We start from the raw sequence: 16,614 nt of genomic DNA on the forward strand, positions 1-16,614 counted from the left end.
CAAATTATAACTTTCATGAAATCCAGATAAAAATAGGGAAAAGTAGAGCTTCTCTGTTAGGGCTAAGGGTGGGTGTCCATAGGTCAGTTCAGTCATTTTCTTTTTTTCTACCTCCAAATCAGTCCCCTACCTTCCCAGCCCCCCAGGCATTACCCTAAGCATTTAAAGTAACTTCTTAAGGGCTTCTTGCAGCAGCTGGTTGGGGAGGGGTAGAGTGGTGGAAGAACATTGCATTTTGTTTCCTTCTAGCGGTGGCATTTTAAAAGTCTAATATTCAGTAAAGACAAGATGCAACAGGTTCAGCAAATTAAAATATCTGGGTTATTAAGAAATATATCTTAAACATGCCCCTAATTCTTGATATGTTTCTAACAACAGCTGGAGAAACACAATAGGACCGTAATCAGATCCCCACTAGGCCCATAGGAATGATATAACTAATAGAAGGTACAATTAAGTGGTTGCCAGGAGCTTGGGGAAGGGGAGCATGGGGAGTTACTGTTTAATGGGTACAGAGTTTCAGTTTTGCAAGATGAAAAGTAGATGGACGGTGGTGATGATAGCACAGCAGTGTGAATGTACTTAATGCTAATGAATGTACGCTCAAAAATAGTTGGCAAATTTTAGATGGAAAATTTTATGTAATGTGTATTTTATCATATTTTTTTAAAGGGCAGTGATTTCTGGAATATCATCCAGCCATTAAAAGTAATAGTCATTCAGATTTTGTAGCAACACAGATAAAAAGGCTTATGACAGTATGAAATTTTTTTAAATGAGGGCAAACAAATTCAGTTAATATCTAAAATATATAAAGAACTCATACACTCAATAGCAAAAAAACATAAACCTGGTTTTAAAATGGGCTGAAGATCTGTATAGACATTTTCCAAAAAAAGACATACAGATGGTCAACAGGTACATGAACATATGCTCAACATCACTAGTCATCAGGCATATGCAAATCAAAACCACAATGACATACCACCCTACACCTGTTAGAATGGCTATTATTGAAAAGACAAGAAATAACAAGTGTTGGGGAGGATGTGCAGAAAAGAGAACACTCACGCACTGTTGGTGAAAAAGTAAATTAGTACAGCCAGTAGATTAGTAGATTAGTAGATTAGTAGGTTTTTTCCTGACCATAGTGGTTTCTTCACATCACTTCATGTCCCTGTAGACACACAGAGAAATAATTCACTAAAGAGTTATTGGATTTTTTCAATTATTTACATATATTTATTGAGTGCTATTTAAGTACAGGGTACTATCCTAGATATTGGGGATATGGGTTTAACAAGAAAACATCCCCACCGTCATGGGACTGCCATCTAGTGAGGAAACACAGCTAATAAATAAATAAACAAACAAAACTATACTGGATATTGATAATGCAGAGAATTAAAATAGGTAATATAAAAAATAGTAGCATTTTTAGATTGGGAGATCAGGGAAGGCTCAAAGGATGTGAAATTTGAGCTCATATCTGAATGACAAGAATTAGACTTGGGAAGAGAGATGAGCAAGCCAATGCCAAGACCCTGAGCAAAAATAAACATGCCTGGTTTGAGGAACTGAAAGAGCCATTGTGTCTGGGGAGTACTGGGTAAGGGAGTGGTATGAGGTGAAGACATTGCCCCTTCCTTCAGGAACTTGTGATGAAACAGAGCTTGCTAGTCCTATAGATAGTTCCTGACACTTCTCTTTTAGCATAAACTTTCAGATGACTTAAAATTTACAATATTCTGCAAAGCAGAAAAGTCAAAACTTTTAAAAAAGAATTAAATCTCCATTTTTTTTCTGTAGACTATAGTTTCCTCATCTGTAATCAAAGGGAGTGCATGGCAATGTTAGCCTCAGAGAGGAAGCAGATATTAATGCATATTCCATAGAACCAGTCCATGCTAAGAAATCCAAATTGTTCTCCAAAATCAAGGCTTACTTATCCTTCCCATACTCGAACTTCCCAGGTCCAATTCGAAGCAGACAGCCATTGAGCCACTTAGGAAAATGTCCCCGGACTCGAGCAGAGATGATCTGTGGAGTCTCCTCCACCGTGGTTAAAAGTGGTGCAATACACGGAAGGCTCTTCCGCTTACTGAAAATCACTTTTTTCTGATGAGTATTTTCCATGTACTTCTTCAACACTGTGAAGAGGAAATCAAAAGCACAAAAATTTTACCAATCTTCTATGAACATTCCTGTTTCTCCATAGACAATATTCTCATCTACTGGTAAGAGAAGTATAAACCTAACACCAAATATAGTCCCCAAATTCCTCTCCTTCCTCATTCTCAGACCACCAACTCTTTGGTTCTCCATTTTTGAACCACAATAATCCTTTTTGTGTTCTTGCAGTACAAATCTGCCTAAGAATTAACTCAGGACTTTAGTTACCACTATTGTCATTTCTCATAGTTGAACAATGCTGGTCTTTTCACAACACTGAATCTACATGCTAAGCACAGATGTACTAATAGCTACACATCATTGTTATAATAAAAAATACCCACCATTCAATATTATCATAATTACATTGACCTCAGTACTTTAGGTACACCAGAATGTGATCCCAAAGATTTCATAGTGATTTATGAGAATTTAATAGGATCTGCAATTTAATTTCTGCCATTTTTTAAAATTTTTATTTATTTATTTATTTTTGGCTGCGTTGGGTCTTCGTTGCTGCGCGGCTTTCTCTAGTTGTGGGTAGCGGGGACTACTCTTCGTTGCAGTGCATGGGCTTCTCATTGCGGTGGCTTCTCTTGTTGCGGAGCACAGGCACTATGCGTGTGGGCTTCAGTAGTTGTGGCACGTGGACTCAGTAGTTGTGGCGCTCGGGCTTAGTTGCTCCACGGCATGTGGGATCTTCCTGGACCAGGGCTCAAACCCATGTCCCCTGCATTGGCAGGCGGATTCTTAACCACTGCGCCACCAGGGGAGCCCCTAATTTCTGCTATTTTAATGGTACACACATGAGTGAACATGGCATTTTCTAGGAAAAAGGTATCATAAATTAAATTATGCAGTGAAACCTGGTCTGAAATTACCTGAAATTCAAAAGCCACAAAAAAGTCATTATTTTATAATAGAGCTGAAAATTATCCCTTTATTTCATATTTATTCAGTGTTCACAGGCAGTTATTTCCTAACACAGAGGGGTGGTCAAGTACACAATTAATTAGATACTATAAAATATAGTCTTTTATTTTATTTCATAAAACTTTAACAGTGATGAAGTCTAAACTAGAAAACCTAACTAAAACATAGGGACACTACTGTTTTAGCAGAACATTTTATAATATTGTATCTATTATCCCACTTCTTTCAACTCATTCAAAAATTGAGTTTAGAGCACTTGAGTCCTTCTACTTTCCTATAAGTAACAATTTGGTCAAACCCAACTATTTCCTGATTTCCCAAAGAAAATTCACTTTCACCCTGAATGTCCTTCCCACTAATCTATCCCTAAGGAAATTTTATCTATTGTTCAAAGTCTATCTGAAATGCTATTTCCTTTAAGAGGCAGCATAGTATAATACTTAAGAGTGTGGGCCCAGGCTCTGACTGGCTCTAGAATGCTTGGGTTCAAATCTTGGCCTCCCATTTTCCAAATAATTAGCCTTGAGGAAGACCACCTCTCTGTGCTGCTTCCTCCTTCTAAGATAGGAATAATAATAATCCTTATTTCTCCTAAGGCTATAAATAATAAACAGGTTAGGTTATATTAAGTTTTTAGAACATAGTAAATACTCAAACAATATTTTGAGTCTTTTTTTATAAATTTTTTTTTAAATTTATTTTTGACTGCATTGGGTCTTCGTTGCTGCGTGCAGGCTTTCTCTAGTTGCGGTGAGCAGGGGCTACTCTTCATTGCAGTGCATGGGCTTCTCATTGCGGCAGCTTCTCTTGTTGCGGAGCACAGGCTCTAGGCACCTGGGTTTCAGTAATTGTGGCACAGGGGCTCAGTAGTTGTGGCTTGCGGGCTCTAGAGCACAAGCTCAGTAGTTGTGACGCATGGGCTTAGTTGCTCCATGGCATGTGGGATCTTCCCAGACGAGGGATCGAACCTGTGTCCCCTGCATTGGCAGGCGGATTCCCAACCACTTCGCCACCAGGGAAGTCCCTCAAATAATGTTACCTATTATTATTTATGTAGCTTTCAATGACCAATCAACAAGATGTAATATCTTCTTTCTTTGAATTATTTATTCATTCAACAAAGTGATAGGCACTGCTGAGGGATAAAAAGTGTTAGAACTCAGACGTAAAGGAACTCACTGCCTAGGAAACAGACATATAAGTAGATCATTTATACTGTAGTCAGCGTTTTGTTTGAGCATTATTTCTCAAGGTCTGGCCTGGGGTCTACTTGTAACAGAAATACCTGGTGTTATTGCTAATGAGCAGATTCATGGACCCCGCTCTGGACCTAAGAAATCAGAATCTCTGAGGTAGGGCAAGCAGGTATTTTTATGCATACTACCATAAAATTTGAGAACCACAAGATTAGAGGTATAAAGAGGATGCTTTGAAAACTCAGAAACGGAAACCCTCTGGTATTTATCTTACTACTTTTATTATTATTATGCATATTTATCTTATTTTCACTCTTAGATTAAAATAAGTTCCCTGAGGTCAGATCTTTTACTCCTCTTACTTAAGTAGAAGTAAACTGAATACCCTGATTGGGTATTTGTCTTAATAGAGATTCATGAACTTAAAACATTTTACATTTTAGAAAACATTTACATGTTTATATGTTCCTGGTGGCAGTTTATTATATATTCTTCATATTTCCCATAGTGCTTGATATTGTAGGCAACAGCTCCTTAAACCCCTTTCTATTCTTAGCTTCTGAGACACTGCACTTTTCTAACCTTCCTGCTTCCTCTGTTTGCTTTATGCCAGCTTCCTACTTACTAGCTAGCAACCTTGGGCAAGTTACTAATCACTCTGAGCCTCAGATTTTTCAATGATAAAATGTGGATAATGAGAATAAAAGGCAGATAAAACTTCCTGTTCAAGTCCATCATCATAATTAAATATAATAATAATAGATAATTTCCAAAAGTTAATTCCCTTTATTGGTTCCTCTTCTTATCACCTCATGAATGTGTTCCTAAAGTCTGACCTTGGACCTTTACTCTTTAACCTCAGCACTCTCCCTTGGTAATCTCATCTAGGCCCTTATTTTCACCAATTACTTCTTGCAGGTGACTCTCAACATGTCAAAAGAGAATTTTTCATTTTCCCCCTTCCAAATCAATTTTCCCACCTGCTAAATAACATAGCTTCAAAATCTCTGTGGGCCTTGAATTTGTCTTCCTTCACTGTCCCCCTAACATTCAATAAGTGGCTAAATTCTGCTGATTATACCCACACAATGCCAGGAAGAGGACAAGGGGATGATATAGGGTAGCCATTATATATTACTAGGGCTCAGAAGTTTGCAAGGGTGCCTGGGACAAATCCTTTGTAAAGATTTTTACCAGTCCACCTCTCCTGGGTAGCTCCCCCAATTTTTCTTGCAGCCTGAACCTGTTCTCATAAGCACTGATGCTTCATATTCTCTTGCCTAGCAGTAACTTCCTTTCTACTGTCATAATTTAGGTCCTCACAACCTCTTAGATGGATATTATCACAGCCTCTTACATTGAAACTAGATAGGGAAGCTATCATCTATGCCAGAGCTTCCTAACTGGTGGGCCTCTTGATCCCCTTAGTCCTTAGGATGGCCAAGGCCCCATGTCAATCACCTCCAGCTCTACACAGCTCATGGGGTTCCAGATCCCATCCAATTTACTCCACTATGCAGTAAAAATGTTATCATTTTCTATGTGAGCTATAACGTAAAAGCATTAGGGAGCACTGCTACTGAATTCATCTTCTAAGCACAGATCTGATTGTGTTGTATATTCCTCTATAAAACCTTTACTAATGACTCCTCACTGTCTACCAAATAAGGTCTGAACTACTTGGCCAGGCATTGATGAAGGCACTGTACAGTCTCACACCAACCTACCTGTCCAGTAATGCCTCTCACTAATACCTTCTCCTCCAGCCAAACTGGACCGCTCTCCAGTCTCTTCTCATCATAATCGTATACCTGTCTTCACCTAGGATATTTCTCATCTACTTAAGGTGACGCATCCTTCAAGATGTCACCATCTTCATAAACACAATATTCCCATTTCATATAGTAAGAACTGATTCTCCTTAGTCTGAAATCACACAGCATCTGTTTTAGCTCTCTTACGGCATTTGTCTTACTCCACCTAGTGTGATAAAGATGAATATAGTTTATGACTTCTACTACCAGTACTCCTTGAGTACAGGGTCTTGTTTTTGTCTCCACCCCATTACCTAACACATTGCCTTACATACAGCAAGCACTACATTACTGAATTAAATAATTTATTTTTTTATTTTTCATTTTTTTGCAGCCCTGAAATTGAGCATTTATTCTTAAATCTGATGCAGCATATTTTTTTATAAGATATATTTTATATACTGCCCCTTTCTCAAAAGAAAGCAGCAAGACTCAGCAATTAATTACCCAAACCTAATGAGGGAAACGTTCACAAGTGACTGCAGCCTGATATTTATCAGAAAGATATAACAGCCTGGGTGGTTGTTATTTTCCCTCTTCAGGTGCCATCCCTCCATAAAGCAGGTTTCAAGAACAATGGGAATGTGTGGTTGAAGGACAATGAGGTTTTCTCTTGTTTTTTTGTTTTGTTTTGTTTTTGAATTTTTGAATTTTATTTATTTTTTATACAGCAGGTTCTTATTAGTTATCCATTTTATACATATTAGTGTATATATGTCAATCCCAATCTCCCAATTCGTCACACCATCACCACCACCCCCAAATTAAATAACCTTAAAGTTTTTAGTGCATATCAGTATGATGTCTAATAGCTCTATATCAGCCAATTTCAAGAATAAAATCATGTAACAGTTAGTAGATACAACAGAAAGCTACAAAACAATAAACAGAGGTTTTAAGGCAGTCCCCCAGAATGCAAACAGAAGAACCAAACATTTACATTAGAACATGTAGCAGTGATTCTCAAATGAGAAAATTCTAAATAGTGAATATTCTTCCTTTTGCAGATCCAAGAGAATTCCTAAACCCTGAATCCCACCCCTTTATGTTGTATAAAATATACAAACAGAAAGGCTGTTTCCCTGAAAACAAGTAAACAAATCCTGACTCAATCTTCTTTAACTCCCAGCTCTGCAGTGCTGCCGCCTGTATCTGCTCCACACAGATTGGAAAACTTCAGAAGCCCCTAGTATTCTTCAGGAAAGAGGCACAGAGATCTAAGTTCAGGCTGGTAGAAAAAGGAGAAAGAGGAAGAGGAAGGGGCAAATCCCCTACCTGGAATCCAGTGTACTACCACAGAAAGGAAACCAGTTACAATGGTAGAAAGATTGCTGACGAAACGTAGAAAGATTTGAAAAAACATCTTTGTATCGAGTTCAGTAGCAGCAGATCCTGTGATTTCCAAATCCTCACATTGACTGGCAGTGAAACGCTCACTTCCTGGGCTGTCCCTGGCTCACTGACAGAATAGAAGGGGCTGGGGATTAAAGGGCAGGACTTCAAAATGCCTGCAACCACTCTTGGTCTCATTTCCAGAACAAGTATCCCAACAACCTATCTATAGTAAGTTGCTGTTAGAAATACTGAAATTGGACCACCAATAGTGGTCTCCCTCCCTAAACTTTCCTCTTTCAAATCTGTCCTCACACTACAATTCAGTTGATCCAGGGGATCAATTTCATTACGCCACTCCTCTCCTCTGAATGATTCAGATCTCCTCTTCCTTTACAGAATAAAGTCCAAATTTAATCTGTCAACAAAGGACTTTACAATCTGGCCACAACCTGCCTTTCATCCTTTGTCTCTCTGCCTTTCTAGCATCTCACCTTTCCTTTTCTATTCACTTAATTTGCAAAACATTCTCTAACAATCTAGTATGACTAAAGCCCTGTGAAGGTATACCCTTAAAAAACTAATAATCATAAATAATTTATTAATTTAACAAACATTTCTGAGCTCCAATGTATCAAATACTGTGCTACAAATTGAGAACAGATTCTGTCCTGCTCTCTAGTAGTTTAGATGATACACTATTCCCCTTTGTGAATTCTCAGCCCAGTAAAATGACTTACCACGTTTTTTCCTTCTGTGCCTCTGATCAAATTTTTCCCTGCCTGAAATATCCTCCCTCTTTCCTTTCCAAAAACCCATTTCAAAATCTACCTATCTGGGGCTTCCCTGGTGGCACAGTGGTTGGGAGTCCGCCTGCCGATGCGGGGCACGCGGGTTCGTGCCCCGGTCCGGGAGGATCCCGCATGCCGCGGAGCGGCTGGGCCCGTGGGCCATGGCCGCTGGGCCTGCGCGTCCGGGGCCTGTGCTCCGCAACGGGAGAGGCCACGGCAGTGAGACGCCCGCGTACCAAAAAAGAAAAAAAAATCTACCTATCTGGTCTTCCCTGGTGGCGCAGTGGTTGAGAGTCCGCCTGCCCATGCAGGAGAGGTGGGTTCGTGCCCCGGTCCGGGAAGATCCCACATGCCGCAGAGCAACTAGGCCCGTGAGCCATGGTCACTGAGCCTGCGCGTCCGGAGCCTGCGCGTCCGGAGCCTGCGCTCCGCAACGGGAGAGGGCACAACAGTGAGAGGCCCGCGTACTGCAAAAAAAAAAAAAAAAAAAAAAAAATCTACCTATCTGACCCCCTTGCGAAAGCCTTCTAGTAACTTCCACTAAAAGGAGTTAGTGCCACAGAAATACTTTTAACATTGACATATCATGTCTTCCTAGCAAAGACACGTAAGTGTATTTCAAGAAAAGAGTGCTTACACAGGGAGATCAGCTCGGCGCCTTGTGACTACCTAGATGGGTGGGATAGGGAGGGTGGGAGGGAGACGCAGGAGGGAGGAGATATGGGGATATATGTATATGTATAGCTAATTCACTCTGTTATAAAGCAGAAACTAACACACCATCATAAAGCAATTATGCTCCAATACAGATGTTTAAAAAAAAGAGTGGTCAAACTTGTCAGAAGGGAGAACAGAGTATCTTAAACTATTCTGTACTCCCCACAGTGTCTAGCAGATCATGATGTACAAAGAGACTCAAAATATATTTTCATTTGTAATTAGTGAAGAATAATTTATAAACTTTATGAAATCTTATTGAAATGAGTGATAAGTATAAATCAAAGGGCAAATATATTCCTGCAATAGCATATTTCCAGTTGTGAGATAATTATTCTCATGTGGATGGTACCAAAGACATCCAATTTTATTAAAAAATAAGCATTAATTAGGCTTTCAGGAACTTTTTCCCCGGAGGTAGATGTTCTGACCAGTAAACACACTGTGACTAAAAATCAGTTCCCTAGTCTTATACACACCCAATGAAATGATCAAATTTAACCTACACAGGGAAGAACCAGATGCTGAACAATGGTGACACTATCAAGATGTAACAAATATAATGCAAAATCCACTCTGAAACAATGTTAGCCTTATCTTTCACATTAATAACAAATGCTTAGGAAAAAAATAACTCAAGAACATTTCTTAATGATGATAGGCCAGCAGAGTCATCTTCGTATTTACATTAAATAACTCTAAGGTAACAGAATAACTCAAAATCCAGCTGATTTGTCATATCAACTCAGAGACAGTCTTCCTGTTGCACTCAGTATTTATAAATCCCATTTCTATGGATGGACCTAGACTCTGTTATACAGAGTGAAGTAAGTCAGAAAGAGAAAAACAAATACCGTATGCTAACACATATACGTGGAATCTTAAAAAAAAAAAATGGTTCTGAAGAACCTAGAGGCAGGACAGGAATAAAGACACAGATGTAGAGAACGGACTTGAGGACATGGGGAGGGGGAAGGGTAACCTGGGACAAAGTGAGAGAGTGGCATTGACAAATATACACTACCAAATGTAAAACAGATAGCTAGTGGGAAGCAGCCGCATAGCACAGGGAGATCAGCTGGATACTTTGTGACCACCTAGAGGGGTGGGATAGAGAGAGTGGGAGGGAGACGCAAGAGGTAGGGGATATGGGGATATATGTATATGTATAGATGATTCACTTTGTTATACAACAGAAATTAATACAACAATGTAAATCAATTATACTCCAATAAAGATGTTTAAAAAAATTTTTTTAATAAAAAATTTTAAAAATCCCATTTCTAATCTTCATTGACCTCCAACCTATCCTGTGACGTTAACATATCCCTCTACAAACCAAGTAATTTTTTCCACTTAATAACCAATACTTTTAGTAAATATTCTTTTATTTCACTGTTTTCAGTGCTTTCTTGTATGAATATTTATTATATGTGGTATATATGACTTAAAATAGTAATTTGATGAAATGAGATTTTAACATTTAGAAGGCAGCAAGGCAAACATGCTGTCTACCTGAGGAATACCAAATTCCCTGTAGTACTGCCTGTAAATATGTCCAAATTTGTAATTGCTTATATAGACAAAATATACAAATAATAGATCGAATTATCTGTATGACTGAACAACTGGTGCTGTGATTTTTAAAAATCTGATCAATACAGCTATCACATGTAATTATATAACATTAAAAGTTTTCAATAAAATCATAGCAGTACCTTCCAACAAAGGGAGAATTTTTTCAGCTAGATAAATAGTAGAGATTTCCTAGTCCGAATTCAATTTCTGAATTATAATAGGATTGAAATGACTCACTGAGATTGAATTGTTTAAACAATCTCTTTACTTCTGGACCACTAATCTTTATCCTATACCACACAGCTAGCTGCTAAGGCTTCTAAATATACTTCATTAACTGTACCATTGATATGGCTGATGTGTAAAAAAGTCAATTCATATAAAGTTCTGGTTAGTAATTTCTGGTTTTTATTTTACCACAAAACAATAATTTTAAACCAAATTTTTATTAGCAATGTATAATAATAATAGTGAAAATAATCAAATGGTAATATTAAATAGCAATAGCACAGTTTAACTACATATTGAGAAACTGGACAAATTACTTTTGGGTTTTAATTTTTTTCAATGCTGACCATGAAAAACATCTTAAAACCATCTCCAAAGCTATCTATCTGCTATTTAAACAAAATATTCTAAAAGAAAAAGTGCAATGTTGTTAAATATTATCAAATTAACTCACTGAGTCTTAGAAATTTAAGAAAGGTTAGGAGGTTTAAGAAAAGAAAAGAAGAGGCTCCATATACAATTTAAATAGTTTACACTTTTATAAAATATGACAAATATTTGACTCTCAAAAGAAAAGCTATGTATCATATTAATGTCCAGCTTAATGCCCCTTTTAAATCGAGAAAAGAAATTTCAGGAGTTTCCCCTTCTATATTTAAGGTATACATTTTCTTAACAACTGGAGAGCATTCAGAGCACAAATGCCATTCTTTCATTACAACAATACTGGGCTTAAATTCTCAGCTTATTTTAAGTACACAATTTTATCTGTGTAGTGTGTTTGCAATCACCGTAAACCTCTGTCTCAGGAGCTCTCTTTTCTGTATTAGAAAGTTTTCAATAGTATTGGCTTCTTTGAAGAGTCCATCTATCTCGTCAATATAAGATGCATCTACTGCTGCTCTCTCACTAATGGGGAAAAAAAGTTTTACATTAAACTAAATAGTCATAACATCTAAATACACTATCATAGTGACGTGTTCTATTATGCTATATTTGTTAGCTATTTCATTTAAATGGCTTTGTACATCAAAAAGCTTCATTAATTTACAAGCACTGCTCAGTAAAAGTTAAATTAGTTCCACAAATATTTTTGACTACTCAAAGTCCCTTCACACAGCAGAATGTGTATCTTACACATTATAATTCTAACACTAAACTATATACATTATCTTAACAGCCACACAAACCATTATTCAAATACAGTGACTGTCCAGTAGTTTTAAAAAACACCTTATAAAACATGATAGTCTCAGGCCAATAGAATATTTAAATTCAGCCTTCAAATATATATTGATAATATTTAAACATTTCATAAATATATTTATCTTTAATATCACTCTATTATTATGGTTAACTTCACCAAATGGTATCTTTCTGAAAGTTTTTTCATAAAAATTTAAGTGTTTTATCATCTATTGATAGTTAGAGAATAAAATATATCCAGCCTCGTTTCAACTCTGAGAGTATCAAAAGATGTTTAGTAGAAACGGTAGTCTTTGAAAATAAACAACTAATCTATTATAAGAAACTGAGGTAGAATAAGAAATTTCAAAATTATAATTACTAGATAGGTTTTGTAGCCCCTGCACTAAACTTCCCATTACGGAGTTTCCAGAAGAAAACTTCTGTGTGTAAAATCAAGAGAATATACTATAAGTACTTGCCTTAAGATCTTTGCATATGTAGACAACATTAGATTAATTTCCTTGCTCATATCTGTTCAAAAATAAATCACTAAGTTAACTATAATAAACTTTCCATATTATAATATCAATGTATAGAAATACAAGCACTTTATAGATCACCATTCAAATCTTTCTCCAGGGCTTCATCTTTATAAAATAGTCCAGAGCTTTCAGAGAAAGAAGAATCTGATTTTCCAAGACAGGACAGTTGTGGACTATCTGGCATTTGAGGCTAACAAAAGAAAGTAGAGAAAATACGTAAATTGCTAGCAAGATGCTTAAGATATATACATTCTGTTAAAAAAAAAAAGCAAATAAAACTTCTTTCAGAAAAAAGCAAACATGCTGGAAATTATATACTCTTGTGTCCTGATTAGTTATTTGTAATTTTATTAACCAGGAAACTTTTAGGCCCAACTTTGTTCAACATAATAATTTTATTATGTGTTTAGACTTTGAAAATAGTATTAATCCCCTGATGAAAAAGTTTCCTGTATCTTGAGCCAGCAGATGTTTTCCATAGCAAAAGAGCAAAACTTTCATTTGGATAACAGCCTTATGTTTGCAAATTTTTGCAAGATAACATAATCTTTAAGGGAACAAATAATGTTCCAAATGTAAACAGATCAATTGGTGGGGTAGTAGTGACGAAGGGCAGGATGCAGTGCTCTTTTTCAAAACTATCAGCAAGTATAGTACCTAGGTATCCTACTTAGATATCAAAATAATTATGTAAAGTCTTATGTATTATAAAGGCATGAACCCACTTCTGTCTCTAGATCACAAATTACCACAAAGAAACCTCCCAATAGTTTCCTGGAGGCCTATACTTAGTGAAAAGGCAGCTGGAGTCAACACAGTTCCTGCTGGGACAATCCCAGCTCTGGGAATATGAAGACATTAAATTCCATTTATCAGTAGAATTATCTTTAATGGAAAAAATTTGAGACGTATATAAAATAAAAGAGTAAGGCTCCACAAGCACAAAGATTACCTCCAACTCTCTTGGTCTCTTGCAATTTCTAGAATCAGGTTTTACAAGGTGACTGGCCATATTCTGGAGGCAAGAGCTGCAAAGTTTAGAGCAATGTCAATTTTAGGTACAAACTCATGCTGCAGCTCTCTTGAATCCTTCCCTTTCTTTCCACTCCTCCTGCCACTGTTAGTTTGGGCTCTCATTATTTGTCACTTACCTAACCTACTCAAATTCTCCCTTCTCTGTTTCATTCTACCAACTGCTGTTTAGGCAGTCTTTCAAAACTCTGATTACTGCATTCCCTTAACTCAAAAAACCTTCCCTTGACCATTCATTGCTCCAGAATAAGCTCAAATTCTATGGTAGAGCATCCAAAGTCATATATCACCTGGGCCAACCTGCCATCCCCATGATTTTCTTCTACTCCCTCTATATGCAGTCAGCCAAGCCTGTCTCTTTGGCACTTTCTGCCTTGTATCAGGATTCATTCAGGATTTTTCAGCCTTCACAAAATCTTTATGTTGAAACAAATCTTACAGTTCATCTAATTCAATCTCAATTTTACAGATGTGAAAATAGAGGCAGAGATAGTTGACCAAATTCAAACATGTAAAACCGTGCCAGACTAGAACCAAGATCTCTTCTAGTCTACAAGAGACTTCTGTTTCCACTGTCCTATCTTACCTTCATATAGCATCAAATTTTACTTTTAAATTACCTTCCCATAAATTCTGAAGATAATTTCCCTGGGAGTCTGAAAGATTAAGTTTAAACTTGAAAAATGTTGAAACCTAGAATGGTATGGTCTCTACACCCTAACAGATAAGGATCTCTGTCTACACTCAAGTTATCATTACTTTGCTTGCTTTTTGAGAAACTCTGCTGACCTGGAAAATTGTAATGAATCTGTTTGCTTAGTCATGTATAATATTCATATATATGACAGAAAGACAGCAACAACAAATAATAAAGATGTCTGTTTTGGGCTTCCCTGGTGGCTCAGTGGTTGAGAGTCCGCCTGCCGATGCAGGGGACACGGGTTCATGCCCCGGTCCGGGAAGATCCCCCATGCCGCGGAAAGGCTGGGCCTGCGCGTCCGGAGCCTGTGCTCCGGAACGGGAGAGGCCGCAACAGTGAGAGGCCCGCGTACCAAAAAGAAAAAAAAAAGATGTCTGTTTAGTAAATTCCATATAGTGCTTCTACATTCCTGTTGGTAACTTTCTAGTATATAAATTTAAGCGCTATAACGGTAAGACGCTGAAAATACTACACAAGCACAGTAGTGCTCACTCTGCCTGGGAAAGTCTGAGAATGTTTCAGAGAAGCGAACACGAGAGCGGTTCTCGTCTCCCTTCCTCTTTTTTCTCTTCCCTTTTCCTTTTACACCTCTTCTCACCTCTCTCAAAGTAAAAGAACATGCATGTATGTCAAATCAAAACTCTTCTAATTAGGTAATTCTGCTTCTGGAAAAACAGATTTTCTGTCATAGTTTAAGCCCTCAGCTGAATCAAGGCCTGGTCTAGAGGCTGGGCCTCCCCACCTGTGACAAATACCATTCACAGCCATTGACCCCGGCTGTGCAATCTGAGGTGTTGGTGCCTTCGTCATTACCAAGCACTACCCCCAGGCCTTGTGCAACCGTTTTCTCCTCACCTTCTCTTTCCTCCCACCGCCATCTCGGCCTACCAGGCCATCCCACCTATCTTGCTTCTCACTTCCCGCCGCGCCCCTCCTTTCTTCCCCACTAGCGTTTCAGCCCCACTAGAGACCCTCCAGGTAAGTGTCCACCCTCTCTCACTGCCTTGCTTCACACCCTGTCACACTCTCATCGGCGCTCATCCCCACAGCCCCTGCCCGAGAGCAGTCTGCGGCTCGGCGACATCGGGAACTCACTCGTCAGCCAAAGCACAGGAACGAGGAAGCCCGGCGTACACCGAGTGCGCAGGCTCGGGGAGGCGGATTTCCCAGCGTGCAGTGCGCAGATTACGTGAGGCGCCTGCACCGCCTCCCGCGCTGACGAGGAGAGGGGGTTTTTTCCCGCCTTGCCTGTCGCTTTGGGGGTCTGCGTGAAACAGAACTCGCCACCTCCGAGTTAGTGTCTGGGGAAGAAGGGAGAGATCTGAGACTGGTTTCTCAAGAAAGACCAAGGAAGAACTGCCAGAGGAAGGCCGGGTGTGTCCCAGCCTTTTGGAACCTCAGAAAAGGAACACGAAATAGTAGCACACCACCACCACTTTCCAAGTAAAAGTTACATCCTGTCCCAGATGGTGGGTCTGCAGCAACGGTTTAAACCTGAGTTCCCCTGGCCCTCAAGCCGAGACTTTGTATCCAGAACCTCCGTTCCTTCACCTCTTTCTCTTTGGTGCAACCAAACTTTCGGAATCACACCGGTTGAGAAAATTCCCTTCTTGATGTGTCAATAACTAATCAACTTCATTGGCAGCTTTGAAAAAACAATTTTGTAACACACGTGGCTCACGTATTTGAAATTTAGCCTTATGGGGAGCTTTAATGTGGTGACTTTGACCTGCAACTTGAAAGACAGACGTTCCACACTTAATGCTCCGTTAGTTGTGGAAGAAAATAAAAAGCATATCACCTCATAAAACAAAGGTCAGTAACACTTCCCATAAATTCCAGGTCCACAATCACACCTTAGCAAATTATGTTTAACACTTACATATTATTGTTTTTTTCCCTTTGGCTTATTTAACTGTTAGTTGTCAAGATGTAAGTATTGTGTGCATATGTTTATTTATTGGTTTGTGGAAAAGCCAATTGTTTCAAGTAAGCTCCTAGGAAAAAAGTACTCGGTTTAACTTGAGTTGGCATTATTGTGAAATGTAAGTCATTTAATAAAGATAGACTAGTGGTTATGGTGCAGTTATTGATAGTCTTTAAAGGATTCTAATCACTATCTGAGGACTGATAGCAATCTGTATTGAAATGTTCCCTATTTGTGATAAAATGAAGGGAAAAGTAATGAGTTTTTCCTAAAGTTAATGCACTCACTTTAAAAGATTCTTTTATTCTGTTACTATGTCATAAATTTTTTGATGTTAACTTGTCCTCTCAAGAAACAAAAAATATAAAATTTTTTAGATTTTTAATGTCCTTACTTGGTAAAATGTAAAGTTATCCACTCAGTGTTTATCTCTTCTTCATTATTGTCATTGTTGTTGTTATTAT

The 16,614-nt window shown here is 38.2% G+C and overlaps 2 protein-coding genes across 3 annotated transcripts in view; both read right to left on the minus strand.

The window, feature by feature from the left end:
• BCO2 (beta-carotene oxygenase 2) overlaps positions 1-7,515 on the minus strand; it is a 44,568-nt gene extending 37,053 nt beyond the window's left edge. Inside the window, exons 1-2 of one of the 2 annotated variants that reach the window (XM_082845738.1) lie at positions 7,391-7,515; positions 1,961-2,150 (exon numbers count right to left, since the gene is read on the minus strand). In XM_082845738.1, coding sequence (XP_082701864.1) covers positions 1,961-2,150; positions 7,391-7,478 — 278 coding nt within the window. In that variant the 5' untranslated portion in view covers positions 7,479-7,515. Of the gene's footprint in view, positions 1-1,945; positions 2,151-7,390 lie in introns of both variants that reach the window. The other variant, XM_082845737.1, reaches the window with a different exon arrangement.
• Positions 7,516-11,386: 3,871 nt separating this feature from the next.
• On the minus strand, positions 11,387-13,513 carry TEX12 (testis expressed 12). Its single transcript, XM_082845739.1, has 4 exons — positions 13,444-13,513; positions 12,570-12,681; positions 12,425-12,480; positions 11,387-11,666 (listed from the first exon to the last, which is right to left on the minus strand). Exons 1-4 carry the CDS (start codon positions 13,501-13,503, stop codon positions 11,526-11,528), a joined length of 369 nt encoding a protein of 122 aa, XP_082701865.1. The 5' UTR covers positions 13,504-13,513; the 3' UTR covers positions 11,387-11,525.
• Positions 13,514-16,614: the final 3,101 nt, after the last annotated feature.

Source organism: Leucopleurus acutus (genome assembly GCF_964270905.1).
Source record: "Leucopleurus acutus genome assembly, chromosome: 8".
Lineage (NCBI taxonomy): Eukaryota > Metazoa > Chordata > Mammalia > Artiodactyla > Delphinidae > Leucopleurus > Leucopleurus acutus.